Genomic DNA, 14,745 nt, shown 5'->3' with positions numbered 1-14,745 from the left:
GCCCAACGGAAGCCTCTCCTCAGTGCAAGACACATGAAAGCCCGCATGGAGTTTGCTAAAAAACACCTGAAGGACTCCAAGATGGTGATAAATAAGATCCTCTGGTCTGATGAGACCAAGATAGAACTTTTTGGCCTTAATTCTAAGCGGTATGTGTGGAGAAAACCAGGCACTGCTCATCACCTGTCCAATACAGTCTCAACAGTGAAGCATGGTGGTGGCAGCATCATGCTGTGGGGTGTTTTTCAGCTGCAGGGACAGGACGACTGGTTGCAATCGAGGGAAAGATGAATGCGGCCAAGTACAGGGATATCCTGGACGAAAACCTTTTCCAGAGTGCTCTGGATCTCAGACTGGGCCGAAGGTTTACCTTCCAACAAGACAATGACCCTAAGCACACCGCTAAAATAACGAAGGAGTGGCTTCACAACAACTCCGTGGCTGTTCTTGAATGGCCCAGCCAGATCCCTGACTTAAACCCAATTGAGCATCTCTGGAGAGACCTGAAAATGGCTGTCCACAAACGTTTACCATTCAACCTGACACAACTGGAGAGGATCTGCAAGGAGGAATGGCAGAGGATACCCAAATCCAGATGTGACACCTTGTTGCATCTTTCCCAAAACGACTCATGGCTGTATTAGATCAAAAGGGTGCTTCTACTAAATACTGAGCAAAGGGTCTGAATACTTATGACCATGTGATATTTCAGTTTCTTTTTTAATAAATTTGCAAAAATTTCTACATTTCTGTTTTTTTTCTGTCAAGATGGGGTGCTGAGTGTACATTACTGAGAAATAAAATGAACTTTTTTGATTTTTGGAAAATGGCTGCAATGAAACAGAGTGAAAAATTTAAAGGGGTCTGAATACTTTCCGTACCCACTGTATATTTACTTTTAACATGTATTTTAGTCTCTTATGTGTTTTCTTGCTTTTATTGTGTCTTTGTTTTGTGTTTCATTGTCTTTGCACTTGTTAAAGAACTTTGTTACTTGTTTTTGAAAAGTGCTCTCTAAATAAAGATTATTATTATTACTTGGGAAGACCAGGGATGATTGTAACATTTTTGACATGTCTGTCCATTTTTCAGGTGCTCTTTAAGCCAGTGCGTTCAAAATGTGATACAAACATGTGTCTGCTGTTAAATGGTGTAACTGTGATCTCTGCAACACGGACAGAAAATGCGTGGTTTAGTCACACAAGGAGTAAAACGTTAGTTAGTAACGTTAGTTGTAACATACGTTGAAATGTGACACTATGTAACAAGGAATAAGAAAAACATGATATTGAAAGCTTTTTGTTCAACACTTGTGTCACTCGGTCAAATGATTTTTTATATAATTAGTGTGTCTTTCTGTGTATGTGTGTGTGTGTGTGTGTGTGTTAGTATGTTAGTTACAAATAAAACAAAGCAAAAAACGCTTTGAACTCTGTCATTTATACACACACCACTAATATATTTAACTAAAATAAATACCACTCCCACCCCACCCAAAAAAACAAGTTTTGAAGTCTGTTATTCAACACACACCACTAATATATTTAATTAAAATGAAATACCACACCCACCCCACCCAGAAAAGTCACGTTTTGAAGTATGTTATTCTGATTCCACAAGTTTGGATAAAATGGCATTACGGGAATGTATTTTAAAATAAATGAATAGTCTGTTCCTGTTTATATTGTGTGTTGCTGACCTTATTCATTTCATCCATCCATCCATCGTCAACCGCTTACCCTGCACATAGGGTCGCTGGGGTCTGGAGCCAATCCCAGGTGCCATCGGGCAAAAGGTGGGGTACACCCTGGACAGGTCACCAATCCACACATAGACAAACAACCACTCACACCTAAGGACAATTTAGGGTCACCAATCAACCTAGTCTGCATGTCTTTGGATGGTGGGAGGAAGCCAGTGCACCCAGAGAGAACCCACGCAGATGCCGGGAGAACAGGCAAACTCCACACAGAAAGGCCGGGGCAACTGGGGTTCCAACCACGACCTTCTTGCTGTGAGACAACAGTGCTAACCACTGCACCACCACGAATATGTTAACTTGATTCACATATAATTTTGTCTACTAAAAACAGGCTTAAAATGGACTAGCCGTCTGAAACGGGTAATCTGGCGGCATCTGCTGTGGAAAACGGGTACTGTATGCTCTAACTACACACACAATTTGCACGGCTCGCCTCTTTCCCTTCTCTTCGAACAAACCGGGTGCAAAGGGACTCGCCCATCTGTCTGACAACTTGCGGATACACATAGTGCCTTTGCGCTGTCCAGACCGGGTCAAAACGGCCAACCGTTCCCCTCGGGAACAACTCGGGGGATTTTCTCGCCTCCTCGCGCTGTCCAGACCAGGTCACGGGGACCCATTGAAAAAAAAAACATAATGACCGCGGCTGCCCGAGCGCCCTCTCCCGGGTCAAACCGGCCACTCGCTCCCCTCGGAACTACACGCCCGAAACGCAACCGGGGGGGGGGGGAAGAGCCATGAGCGTTCGAGACCCCAGGGACCGGGACGACAACCGGTACTCTGACAACTCTGATGACGAATACGTGTCGGACAAAGACTACGAGGATGAAGAGAGTGGTCAGGAGAGCCGCCAGGAGAGTGGCCAGGAGTGCGAGGAAGAACAAGATGATGAAGAAGAAGGAGAGGAAGAACAAGAAGAAGCAGAGAGACAAACATTTGTGTCCAAAAACGGTGCAATCACATCGTGTCAGCATCTCACACAGGGACACGCGACGACTACGAACACCGCAGTATCAGGACCGTCGGCAGCATCAGCACCGTCAGCAGCATCCGCAGCAAGCGCCACTGCCACCGCCACCACCCCGGGACCCACCCCATATGCCGCGTCCCTCGCCTGCGACATCATCTCCATGTTCCGCCTGTTGTTCACGCCCGCAATCGAGAAGCTCATTTTGGAGATGACTAACCTGGAGGCTGGTCGTCGAAAATACGGACAATGATACGGCTGGTGGAAGGGCATGGACGAGACCAACCTGCGCCTACGTCGTGCTGCTCATCTTGGCCGGCGTGTACAGGTCCTGGGGCGAGGCAGCGGCCGGCCTGTGGGACGGCAAGAGCGGGCGGGCCGTATTCCGGGCTACGATGTCCCTCATGGTCTTTTACGTGTACTCGACGCTGCTGCAATTCGACGACCGCAAGACCAGAGCCGCGAGACGCGCCGCGGACAAACTGGCCGCGGTCAAAGACCTGTGGGACAGGTGGGCTGAGCGGCTGCCCTACCTGTACAACCCGGGGCCTGAGATAACGGTGGACGAGCAGCTGGTTCCCTTCAGAGGTATCGCCGTATTGTTGTGGTGTGTGTGTGTATGTATGTAAAATGATGATAAAATATATAAAATGATGATGAAATATATAAAATGATAATAAAATAAAATATATATATATATATATATATATATATATATATATATTATTTCCACAGGTCGCTGTCCCTTCAGACAGTACATGCCCAGCAAGCCAGCCAAGTACGGCATCAAGTCCTAGGTCGACTGCGACGCCAAAGCTACGCCTGGAAGATGCAAGTCTACACCGGGAAACCCCTCCCTGCGGCGGCGGCAGCAAGAGGAGGAAGAGGACCCGCTCCCATCTCCGAAAGGACCAGGGCATGCGGGTCGTGCTCGACCTGACCGAGGGCCTCGAGGGTCCCCGCGGCGTAACCTGCGACAACTTTTTCACCTCCTACGAGCTCGGCCAGCGACTCCTTGAGCGAAACCTCACCATGCTCGGAACAGTCTGCAAGAACAAGCCCGAGCTTCCGCCCGCGCTGCTCGCCGCCAAGGGCAGGGCCGTCTTCAAAGTTCGCTCCTCAAAGTTCGCCTTCGCGGGCACCACCGCTCTGGTCTCGTACGTGCCCAAGAAAAACAGAAACGTGCTGCTGATGAGCACGATGCTGTCCCGCACCACCCTCCAGGACGCTGTCAGCGATCGCCGAGACCGCAAGCCGGACCTCGTCCTCCGCTACAATGCTACCAAAGGAGGCGTCGACAACCTGGACAAGGTGATCGCCACCTACAGCTGCAGGAGGATGGCGGCTCGCTGGCCCCTGGTCATGATGACGACCCCGGCGTCCCGAGACCACCGCAGCCTCCTCCCGCGGAGCGACGCGGGCGGCCGGCAAGAGAAAGAGGTGTCAGTTGTGCCCGCTGAAAAAGGATCGCAAAAAGCACACTGTCTTCCGCGGGTGCATGAAATTTCTCTGCAAAAGCAAAACGTAGCCTACTTACTGGAAAACAGCTGACGCCTAATAAGCTTTTTCAACAGTGCCTGGATAGGCGTTGCTCAAGCCTGATTGACAGGTGTCAGGTTCAGACACCTATAATATTAGACAAGGAAGAAAGACAAGAGAGTTAGTGCCTTTTTCTCTTTACTCGCGAGGAGAACGGACAGAGATGTACTCAGTTACATACTCCAACCGCTCTGAGTTATCTCTTCCGTTTCCTCTCTTTTTATTATATTCAGGGCGTTCCCTAGTTACATGCATGTTGCTGCTCTAAGGGGAAAGGGGGTGCAGCAGCAACATGAAACGTGATCAACGTGACATACATTATTGTACAGTACTGTTCCAGGAACTATGTACGTTAAGCTCAGTCGCCTCTCAGGGCCAGGACTCGGTTCCTGTTATTTTGTTGTTGTTGTCTGCTCCGTGTGTCATTTCCTTCAGTCACACCATCCGCTGTAGACTTCCTGTCAGTACATTTCTGCAGACAGACTTACACACTTGCATTAGTACACGTCTTGATATATATATATATATATATATCCATATTGTTTCAGATTGCATTGGCGAGAGTAAATATGAGATAACTTATATACATACTGGTTCCAACAACAGGTAGCCATATTTTCCTCTAAATTGGGCCGTAATTTACTAAATGAACATCATGTTGTATTAAAGAAGACTTGAAACTAAAGACTGAGACCATAAAGTTATTATGAAAGTGTTTACCAAGGTAATAAATCAGCTGAGAAGTAGGGCCAGTTTACCAATTATATCTAATGGAACCAGACTTCTTTTTGCAACCAGAGGAGTCGCCCCCTGCTGGTCGTTAGATAGAATGCAGGTTTAAGTTATTTCCGGGTGGCCTCAATTTTGAGATGCGGAGGTTCCCGCTTGACTACACCAAACCTTTAAGATGTTGAACTCGTTCTGCATGAATGATTATTGACAAGTTTGTACTTAACTAATCATAGACTGACCACCATGTAGATAATTTTTCTTACACAAGGACCAAATGGAATTAATATTATACTAATGGTAAGTGGTAAGTTATCCACTGTTTGGCAAGTGTTTGTCATGTTCTTAACAATTACGAATAGTTTAAAATCACAATTACTTGTCTGGTATCTTCAACTTTCACTCAGGAGCAAAAATCAGTCTTAAAACGAAATAATGATTTGACGTTTATCGTGATAATTATCAATATCGAATGATATTACATGTTTTATTGTGATAACATTTTTGGCAATATTGCCCAGGCCACATATTTTTTCCACTTCAAGCACTGATTATAGGTAAAACGTCACTGAAGTGTTTGATGCTGTAATTATGCTGTATAATTTAAGCTGTTTGGTATCACTGTTTCCTGTTTCTACATTTAAGTCATGGATTTTGCCATAAACAGATAATTCAGTATCCTGGTGACAATAGTTGAGAGGGCTTCAATAACCAATGCTATGTAAGACATCCTGAGTGTCCTTAAACCTTTTTCTTCAATCAGAATTGACTCACTCACATGAATTTCCATCACAACAGTTTCTGCTTTTTGGTGTCTTTTTTTCTACATTTGAGTCATGTGTTGTACCATAAATGGATAATTCAGTATCCTGGTGAGGGAAAGTAGTTAACTGCGTCAATTACATCAGCACACTGATGACATAAACCATGAGACAATCACACATTGACATTATTAATATCTAATTCATGACCATGTGATTCAGCCACCTGCATTTCTACTGGCCCTCAATGAAAGGGGTAACCTATAAATGACAGATCTCTCACAGTACAACCTACTTTAGTGCACTACACACCTAATGTTGTTGGAGGTGAGTTTGGTTACAACAATTTCTATCAAGCAACTGTGTGACCTTTTTATTATGTATTCTGTTATTTTGTCTTTTTACATTTAGAGGAACAGATATTCATAATGGGCCCAGAAGAGAAAGCTGCTACCGTATTCAATGACACATTTATTCGCCCCGCACAATTCTATCTCAGTGGGTTGTCCAACATCTCTCATGTAAAGTATTTCTATGTGTTCCTGTGTTTTGTCTATATCCTGACAGTTATTGGGAATTGCCTCCTTCTCTCAGTTATTTACCTGGTCAAGACTCTTCATACTCCTAAATACATGATTGTGTTTAACCTGGCTTTGACAGATTTGTGTGGGAGCACTGCTCTCATCCCAAAACTCTTAGACACATTTTTGTTTGACAGGAGATACATTGTCTATGAGGCTTGCTTAAGTTATATGTTCTTTGTTTTGTTCTTTACAGGTGTGCAGTCATGGACACTTGTCACAATGTCATATGACAGATTTATAGCAATTTGCTTCCCTTTAAGGTACCATAGCATTGTGACAAAATCAGCTATTGCTGCAATGCTGCTGTTTGCGTGGCTTTTTTTCCTAAGTGTAATAGCATTCATGGTTGGGCTTATTAATCGTCTCTCCTTCTGCAGATCTTTGGTGGTAGAGAGCTTTTATTGTGATCATGGACCAGTATATCGTCTGGCGTGTAATGACACGTCTTTAAATTACATATTAGCATATGTTGTTTTAATTACAATTCTTTGTGTTCCTCTATTATTAATAGCATTGACATATGTTTGCATTTCCATTGCACTGAGCAGGATTGCATCAGGAGAAAAACGAGTCAAAGCATTGAAAACTTGTACTTCTCATTTGATTCTTGTGGCTATTTTCTTCCTCCCAATCTTGAGCACCAACATAGCTGTATTGACCTCCTACATCCATCCTAATGCCAGGATCATAAACTCCACTTTGACACACACCTTACCAGCTTTGCTTAATCCCATTATATACTCTTTAAAGACAGAAGAAATGCTTAACTCTATCAAGAAGCTTTGCAAAAGAAATAGCATTTGCAACGCAACCTCATCCAAAAAGGCGAATGTGGAAGCAAAAAATTGATTTGTCTTATATTTGTGCTGATAATTATACTGCACCAAACATAGTGCACTTATCGTCACCTTCTCGAACATTATACTGTCCACGATACGTCAGGCTTTGTGTGTGTGTTTATGAACATCTGTGAAATTGTTATGTCTTATGCCTCTCCATTCGATTGGAAGTGGAGTTTTCAAGGCCACTGTGTGAGGGAGCAGGGGTCTCCCTGATGTGTTTTCCCGTGCCCACATTACATCACGGCGGGCGACACTCATGCCCAGTGTGTTTCCTGTTTGGGGATGCCGCATGCCCAGGCAGCTCTCGAGGGGGCTGCTTGCGGCCATTGCAAGGCCCTGCCCCTGAGGGTGCTGAGGTCCCGTGCGGCTCTCTTCTCCCAAGACGGCAGGATGTGCTCTCCCCTTGGATCAGGCCCGGCGGTCGCTGAGGCGGCGCGGCGGCTTCGATCATGGGGCTCCCAGCGCGACATCTCTGACGGCATCGGGATTGCCGAGGCTTCCCATGTCTCGTCAGACTCGGGAGTTAGCGGTTCGGCATCGAGATGTCGTCCTCGCCCATAAAAACAATAACATAAACAGAAGAATTAAACAATTTCATTTGCAATAAAGGCTATCAGGTAAAAGGTGATAAATTGATCCCCCGTACAAAATGAAATCAGGGATTTCCATATGTTTTGAATTGTTGTAGTGAAGATAGCAAATATTTAGGAAAATAAATTACACCATGTGCAACTCTGTTCTGAAAAACTTTATTGGCATTGTCTTAAAGAACAGGTGCGACACAATGACCAATGAATTTCCAAGAGCTTCACCTATAACAGTAACTACAGTGACCAACCGCTTAAATGGAAATATATGAATATTTTGTTTTCTAACTCTGCTACCAGTTTGGCATTGATAGACTACAGTTAATATTCAGGCCGGTTAAAAAGTTGGAAATGCACTGAAACCAAAGCTAAGTTGTTGCTTAGTAGCCCACTTGAACTACTGACATTACTGCAGGCTTATTTGTAAACAGCACACTACTGTTTTAGGCTACAGCCTAATTATATTTTCTGCCCGAGGAAATCAGGGCGGCTGAGTCAGTGAACTCCCTTCTTAAAACATACTTTTATAGGAGAGCCTTTCCCGATTTTATTTTATTCTATTTATATGTATTTTTTATTTACTTTTAACGTGTATTTTAGTCTCTTAAGTGTTTTCTTGCTTTCATCGTGTCTTTGTTTTTCTGTTTCATTGTCTTTGCACTTGTTAAAGCACTTTGTAACTTGTTTTTGAAAAGTGCTCTATAAATAAAGATTATTATTATTAAATTATTACTAGGGGAGACCAGGGATGGTTGTAACATTTTTGACATGTCTCTTGATATCTCAGGAGCTCTTTAAGCCAGTGCGTTCAAAATGTGATACAAACATGTGTCTACTGTTAAATGGTGTAACTGTGATCTCTGCAACACAGACAGAAAATGTATGGTTTAGTCTCAAACACAGGGAGAAAAATGTTATGTTAGTTGTAACATACGTTAGGGTGAAATGTAACATTATGTAACAAGAAATATAATAAAAACATGATATTGAAAGCTTTTTGTTCAACACTTTCTGTGTATGTGTGTGTGTTTGTATCTCAGTTACTGTCAGTCATAGTAGTGACATAGTAGTATTTAACAAAATGTGCACCAACTGAATATTAATGTGGGTGGTTTTGCTTGTTTGTCTTGCTTGTCGTCCCTCTTTATAATGAGCCCACCACTTGTCCAAGAGCATTGTGTAAAGAAAGAGAGAGAGATAATGTGGCTCTAAAGTTGAAAAATGTAAGTCAGATTTTTGAAATTCTTCAAATCTCTTATGGAAACATACTTATTTACAATATGTAAAAATTGTCATATTTTAACTTTTAAACAATATTTATATATAAAGACTAACTATGTATTAAAAAACACAGAAAAGCCCCACTATTTACATAATTTGCATGTTATGAGCTGTAGCCCTGTGTCAGAGCTGGTTGAAACCTGGAGATGGAGAGTGATGGCTGGTTCCCCTTCGAGGGAACTCAAACTGCGTCGGTGACGACACTATGGGAACGCCTCTGGGCGTGGCAGGGCTGAAACATGAATGAAACTACTCCAATCCTATTGGCGTTGCTAGAACGGTAGCGTGTGATGGCGTAACTGCAGGCGTATATAAGCACGCCGGCACACCGGACACATTAGCTCTTTTCTATTCAGCAGGCACTCTTGCATGTTTAGAAAGACTACTAGTATCCAAGAAGAGTTCTTACCTGGAAAGATGGCAGACAGAGAGATGGCTGGTGATCAATTCAGGCGATGTGTTTTCCCGTGCCCACATTACATCACGGCGGGCGACACTCATGCCCAGTGTGTTTCCTGTTTGGGGATGCCGCATGCCCAGGCAGCTCTCGAGGGGGCTGCTTGCGGCCATTGCAAGGCCCTGCCCCTGAGGGTGCTGAGGTCCCGTGCGGCTCTCTTCTCCCAAGACGGCAGGATGTGCTCTCCCCTTGGATCAGGCCCGGCGGTCGCTGAGGCGGCGCGGCGGCTTCGATCATGGGGCTCCCAGTGCGACATCTCTGACGGCATCGGGATTGCCGAGGCTTCCCATGTCTCGTCAGACTCGGGAGTTAGCGGTTCGGCATCGAGATGTCGTCCTCGCCCACCTTCAGCGTTTGGGGCTGCGGCTCAACACAAAGGGGTGGTGTGGAACTCGATGACGATGCAGGCCCACCTGTCGCCTGCACGCGTCGGGTCCATTGTGTCCTCAGTAACCAGGATAAAGCTAGGCCGCTCCATCACTGTGAAAGACTTTCAGAGAGTGTTGGGTCTCCTGGCAGCAGCGTCCAGCGTAATCCCGTCTGGCCTGCTGCACATGAGAGCCCTGCAGTGGTGGTTAAAATCCAAGGGATTCTCCCCGAGGGGAAATCCGCAGGTGCCTTCGTTCCCTGTCAGCTTGGAGGAAACCTTGGTTCCTGTCCCAAGGGCCCGTGTTGGGAGCATCATGTCGCCGGACAATTATTTTGACAGACGCCTCACTCACGGGATGGGGCGCGGTCATGGACGGCTGCTTCGCGAGAGGCTCCTGGGAGGAGCATCATTTCTCTTGGCACATAAATTGCCTAGAAATGTTGCCGGTTTTCAGAGCTCTGAGGAGTTTTCTGCCCGCTCTCCGGAGTCACCACGTCCTTGTAAGGACCAACAACACGGCGGTGGTGGCCTATTTGAATCACCAGGGGGGTCTGCGCTCGCGCCCATTATGCAAGCTGGCGCATCGGATCCTGCTGTGGTCCCAGCAGAGACTGCTGTGCCTCAGAGCGATGTACATCCCTGGGACCCAGAATCAAGGAGCAGACCTGCTGTCGAGACAGGGGCTGAGGCCCCGGGAATGGAGACTCCACCCCGAGGTGGTGGAGTTATTGTGCGAAGAGTTTGGCCCCATAGACGTGGACTTGTTTGCGTCTCAAGAGATGACGCACTGTCCTCTGTGGTTCTCCCTCTCGCCCCCAGCCCTGCTAGGGCTGGATGCCATGGTACAGACGTGGCCGAGGCTGCGGCTGTATGCTTTCCCCCCAGTCGCTCTGCTTCCGGAGGTTCTGGAGCGGGTCCGTCAGGACGGTGTCAGACTACTGTTAGTAGCCCCGTTTTGGCCGGCCCAAGTGTGGTTCTCGGATCTGATTTTGCTCCTAGAGGGCCCGCCATGGCAGGTCGCTCTGAGGAAGGATCTGCTGTCTCAGGCGCAGGGCTAGGTCTTTCACCCTTGCCCCGCCCTATGGAGACTGTGGGTCTGGCCCCTGAGGGGGCCCAGTTCCTGGAGACAGGCCTCACGGCAGAAACAGTCGAGATGCTGCTCAGCTCCAGATTCCCATCTACGAGAAGGATGTACGGCCTAAAGTTGAATGTGTTTGCCACCTGGTGCAGAGAACGAGAGGTGGACCCAGTTACCTGCCCGGTGACTATGGTACTGGAGTTCCTCCAGGACCGTTTCTCTGCTGGCCTTTCCCCATCCACACTCAAGGTGTACAGTATGTGGCTGCCGGGGCGGCCTTCCACACCCCTCTGAGGGATGGGCCTCTGGGGAGGCTTCCACTGGTCGTACGCTTCCTCCGTGGAGCCCGGAGGATGAGACCCGTGACTCGGTCCAGGCTTCCTGGCGGTGGTTCTCGAAGCGCTGGCTAAGGCCCCCTTCGTGGAGTCGGCTGAGGCCAAGCACCTGACCCTTAAGATGGCCTTTCTCCTCGCTGTCAACTCTCTGAGGAGGGTGGGGGATCTCCAGGCTTTTTCAGTGTCTCTGCAATGCCTGGAGTTTGCCCCGGGGAGAGTCAGAGCCATCCTGCACCCCGGTCCGGGCTATGTCCCTAAGGTCCCATTCAGGTTGGCAGGGTCCACGGTGCTGCAGGCGTTTCATCCCCCACCTCATGTGACGGCGGAGGACGGGAGACTTCATCTGCTCTGACCGGGCAGAGCAGATGAAGTCTCTAGTCCGTTCAGTATTTACACTCTGAGGTCCTCCCGGTGGAGGAAAGCAGACCAGTTGCTGGTGTGTTTCGGGTCCCCCAAGGCTGGGCTCCCCGCTTCCAAACACACCATCAGCAACTGGATCCCTTTCCCTGGCCTATCAGGTGCGTGGGTTACCTTCACCTATAGCCGTAAGGGCGCACTCTACTCGAGGCATGGCGGCTTCCAGGGCCCTCCTCGCGGGGGCGTCGCTCCAGGATTTGTAGGGGGGGCAGGCGGGGCTTCGGCGCGGCCTAAGTGGGTATTCTCGTTTACCATAGTGTCGTCACCGACGCAGTTCGAGTTCCCCCAAAGGGGAACGTCTCGGGTTACGTATGTAACCCTTGTTCCCCGAGAAGGGGAACGAGAGACTGCGTCGGTCCGCCACACCTCACCCCGCCTGGAGTGCCTTGCTTCATAGAAAAGGGCTAATGTGTCCGGTGTGCCGGCGTGCTTATATACAGTACTCCTCCAGTTACGCCGTCACACGCTACCGTTCTAGCCAATAGGATTGGAGTAGTTTCATTCATGTTTCAGCCCTGCCACGCCCAGAGGCGTTCCCATAGTGTCGTCACCGACGCAGTGTCTCGTTCCCCTTCTCGGGGAACAAGGGTTACATACGTAACCTGAGACGGTCTTTGTCCATCTTCAGCTCCAAGACAGTGGAGCTGGCTGCTGAGTAGATGGGGGTGCAGGTTGCTGTTGGCACAGGTCATGCTGCCTGTGTTTCACTGGGCCCTGGGCAGCTGAGAATCCTCTCAAAAAACAAAAACAAATTAGGACTTGCATTTTCAAACTCATTGAAAGAAAGTTTACACACCCTCTCTGGTCTTCCTTTAGGTCGTCCTCACACACACACACACACACATCACTTTACACCTAACAAGAATATGGAGGATGTGTGAGGCTTTGACAGATTTTCCTTCAGCTAATCTTCTCTGTATTTATTCATATTATATGTGCTGCCTGCCCTGTCCACCCCAAATCAAAGCAAGTAACACCTGAATGTGATGTGGGAATACTGTCTCTTCTATTTACACTCATTCAGTCTAAATATACTGAACATAAATAGATAAAATGATATGAAAGACCACATCTGTACAAGTACTATGATAAAATAGTCAATGGTCAAAACACATTTACTCACCACTACAAGAGATAATGTTATTCAAATAGTGAATGGAGGTGATCACATTAATTATCAAAAGGATATCACCTAGAACAGCCTACATGCCTACAACGTTACGATTTGTAAGTGTATCCCAGTTTTACAAAAATAACTTCTACACTAAGTAAAAAGGGGCAGTCAATTTGTCAAAGTTCATGACAACTTACTGAAACACATAGCAGCACAGACGTAGCTTATTTTAGCCAAGATGGTCACAGTTAGCCAAGCAGTAAGTGCACCACTGCAAACAAGGTTTTATAAAATAAATACGCTTACCCGTCGTCAAATGGATCTCTTTTGTGTAGGTAATGTTAATCCTCCTCATTGTAAGAATCAAAACAGTCAGGCTCAGAAACTCATCTCTCATCCTCGTCGCTGCTCTCCAAAACCGCAGCAAGAATGTCTTTCAATGTAGGCGTCTTCACCATTTTCTGTCCTCGTCTTCTTGTTATTTTTCCTCTTCTTTATACATATTTTTTCAATGTTTTTCTCACAGACCTTTTCCCCCTTTCTCTCTCTACTCTCTACACCTCCCCACTGTGAGGTGATGGGTGGGTCCTTAGGGATTTTGAGAGCATCTATTGGTTAGCTTCATACAAAATGCAGACAGATGGGATAACCCACCTATTACTAAAGTTGAAAGGCCATCTTGTCTTCCCCCTAGCTCGCTGTGTGAGTCACGTGAGTCAGTTTGAAGCTGAGAATCTCTTGATTAAGGCAATATCTGAACCTTTTCTGTGTGCTGCATGATCGCGGAGATACTAGAAAGCAGGCAATGCAAATATAACAAATATAAATAAGTTAAAATAAAATGCCTGCCTCATGGTACTACCTTTTCTCACGTGGAATAAGGACTAAACTGAGCATGTGCAGAATGAATCAGGTGATTCCTAACTGGAGAAACTGGAGTTGTTACAACCTTTCCCAGTCTCCCCTACTGCTGTGCTTACAGTTTTTTTCTGATTACTTGGATTACATTTTTTTAAACTATAGGCTATTTTTGTAAAACTCTGCACACTAACCACAGAACCTTCTCTCACCAAAAAAGCAAAACATTATACATCTCTTGCAAAAGCAAACTATCTTTGCAAAACTCTTCAAACTCTTAAAAGTTGTGTTTTCGCATCAATACAGTACACACAAATGTCTTTGAATAAGCACACAAAGCAGCAACTACGAACTTAAAGTATAAATAAAAAACACTTGTGGCTTTTGCCTTTTCTAACCTATCTGGTGGAACCAAGCAGGAAGCTTCTGGTCCCTGAAACCTGCATTCTATTGAACGGCCAGCAGGGGCTGACTCTTCTGGTTGCAAAAAGAAGTCTGGCTCCATTAGAAGTAATGGTAAAATGGCCCTACTTCTCACCTGTATAATTACCTCTTTTACTTGTACCCTCTGCACTGTGTAAATTGAATCAACCAATGCCATTTAAAAAGCTTATTAGGAGCTGTTTACTTTCTCTGGTGAGTAAATTTAGTTTTAAGACTGTTGTTCGCTACATAAAATTTTCAGCCCTGTTAAAAAGACAGTTAACTTGATTAAAGATGCACCTAGCTAACCAAGCTATCTAGCTAGCTGAACACACGGCCGTTAGCTCAACCGTCTCGTCCAAATATGGTCACGTTCGATGCCGCTGGTTACAAAACAACCGCAGTCCACAAACCAACGGGTGACGTCAAGATGACAGTCTATGGGTGGAGCAGTCGATCTGATGATACCAGCAACAGTATAGCCGTTCAGATTTGGTTGAATCTGTTGCCCAGCCTCCCTCAAGCTCATCCCACGGTTGACAACATGGTAAACCACAGTCACTCTGACTTGACTCCTTTTCCTCTTCCTGGTCCTATTTGATCCTGCCCTCTCCTCCTCTTACTTCTTCATCTCCTAATCC

General features: G+C 46.3%; 1 protein-coding gene across 1 annotated transcript in view; it reads left to right on the top strand.

Annotated features, from left to right (window-relative positions):
* LOC123962767 (olfactory receptor 51F2-like) overlaps positions 1-7,249 on the top strand; it is a 20,074-nt gene extending 12,825 nt beyond the window's left edge. The window contains exon 2 of the mRNA XM_046039091.1: positions 6,536-7,249. Within this exon, the coding sequence (XP_045895047.1) occupies positions 6,536-7,191 (656 nt within the window). The 3' untranslated portion in view covers positions 7,192-7,249. The remainder of the gene's footprint in view (positions 1-6,535) is intronic.
* Positions 7,250-14,745: the final 7,496 nt, after the last annotated feature.

Source organism: Micropterus dolomieu, linkage group LG23 (assembly GCF_021292245.1).
Source record: "Micropterus dolomieu isolate WLL.071019.BEF.003 ecotype Adirondacks linkage group LG23, ASM2129224v1, whole genome shotgun sequence".
NCBI classification, from domain to species: Eukaryota; Metazoa; Chordata; class Actinopteri; order Centrarchiformes; family Centrarchidae; genus Micropterus; species Micropterus dolomieu.
Note: the sequence above shows the minus strand (reverse complement) of the source record. Positions and strands in the feature narration are given on the sequence as shown.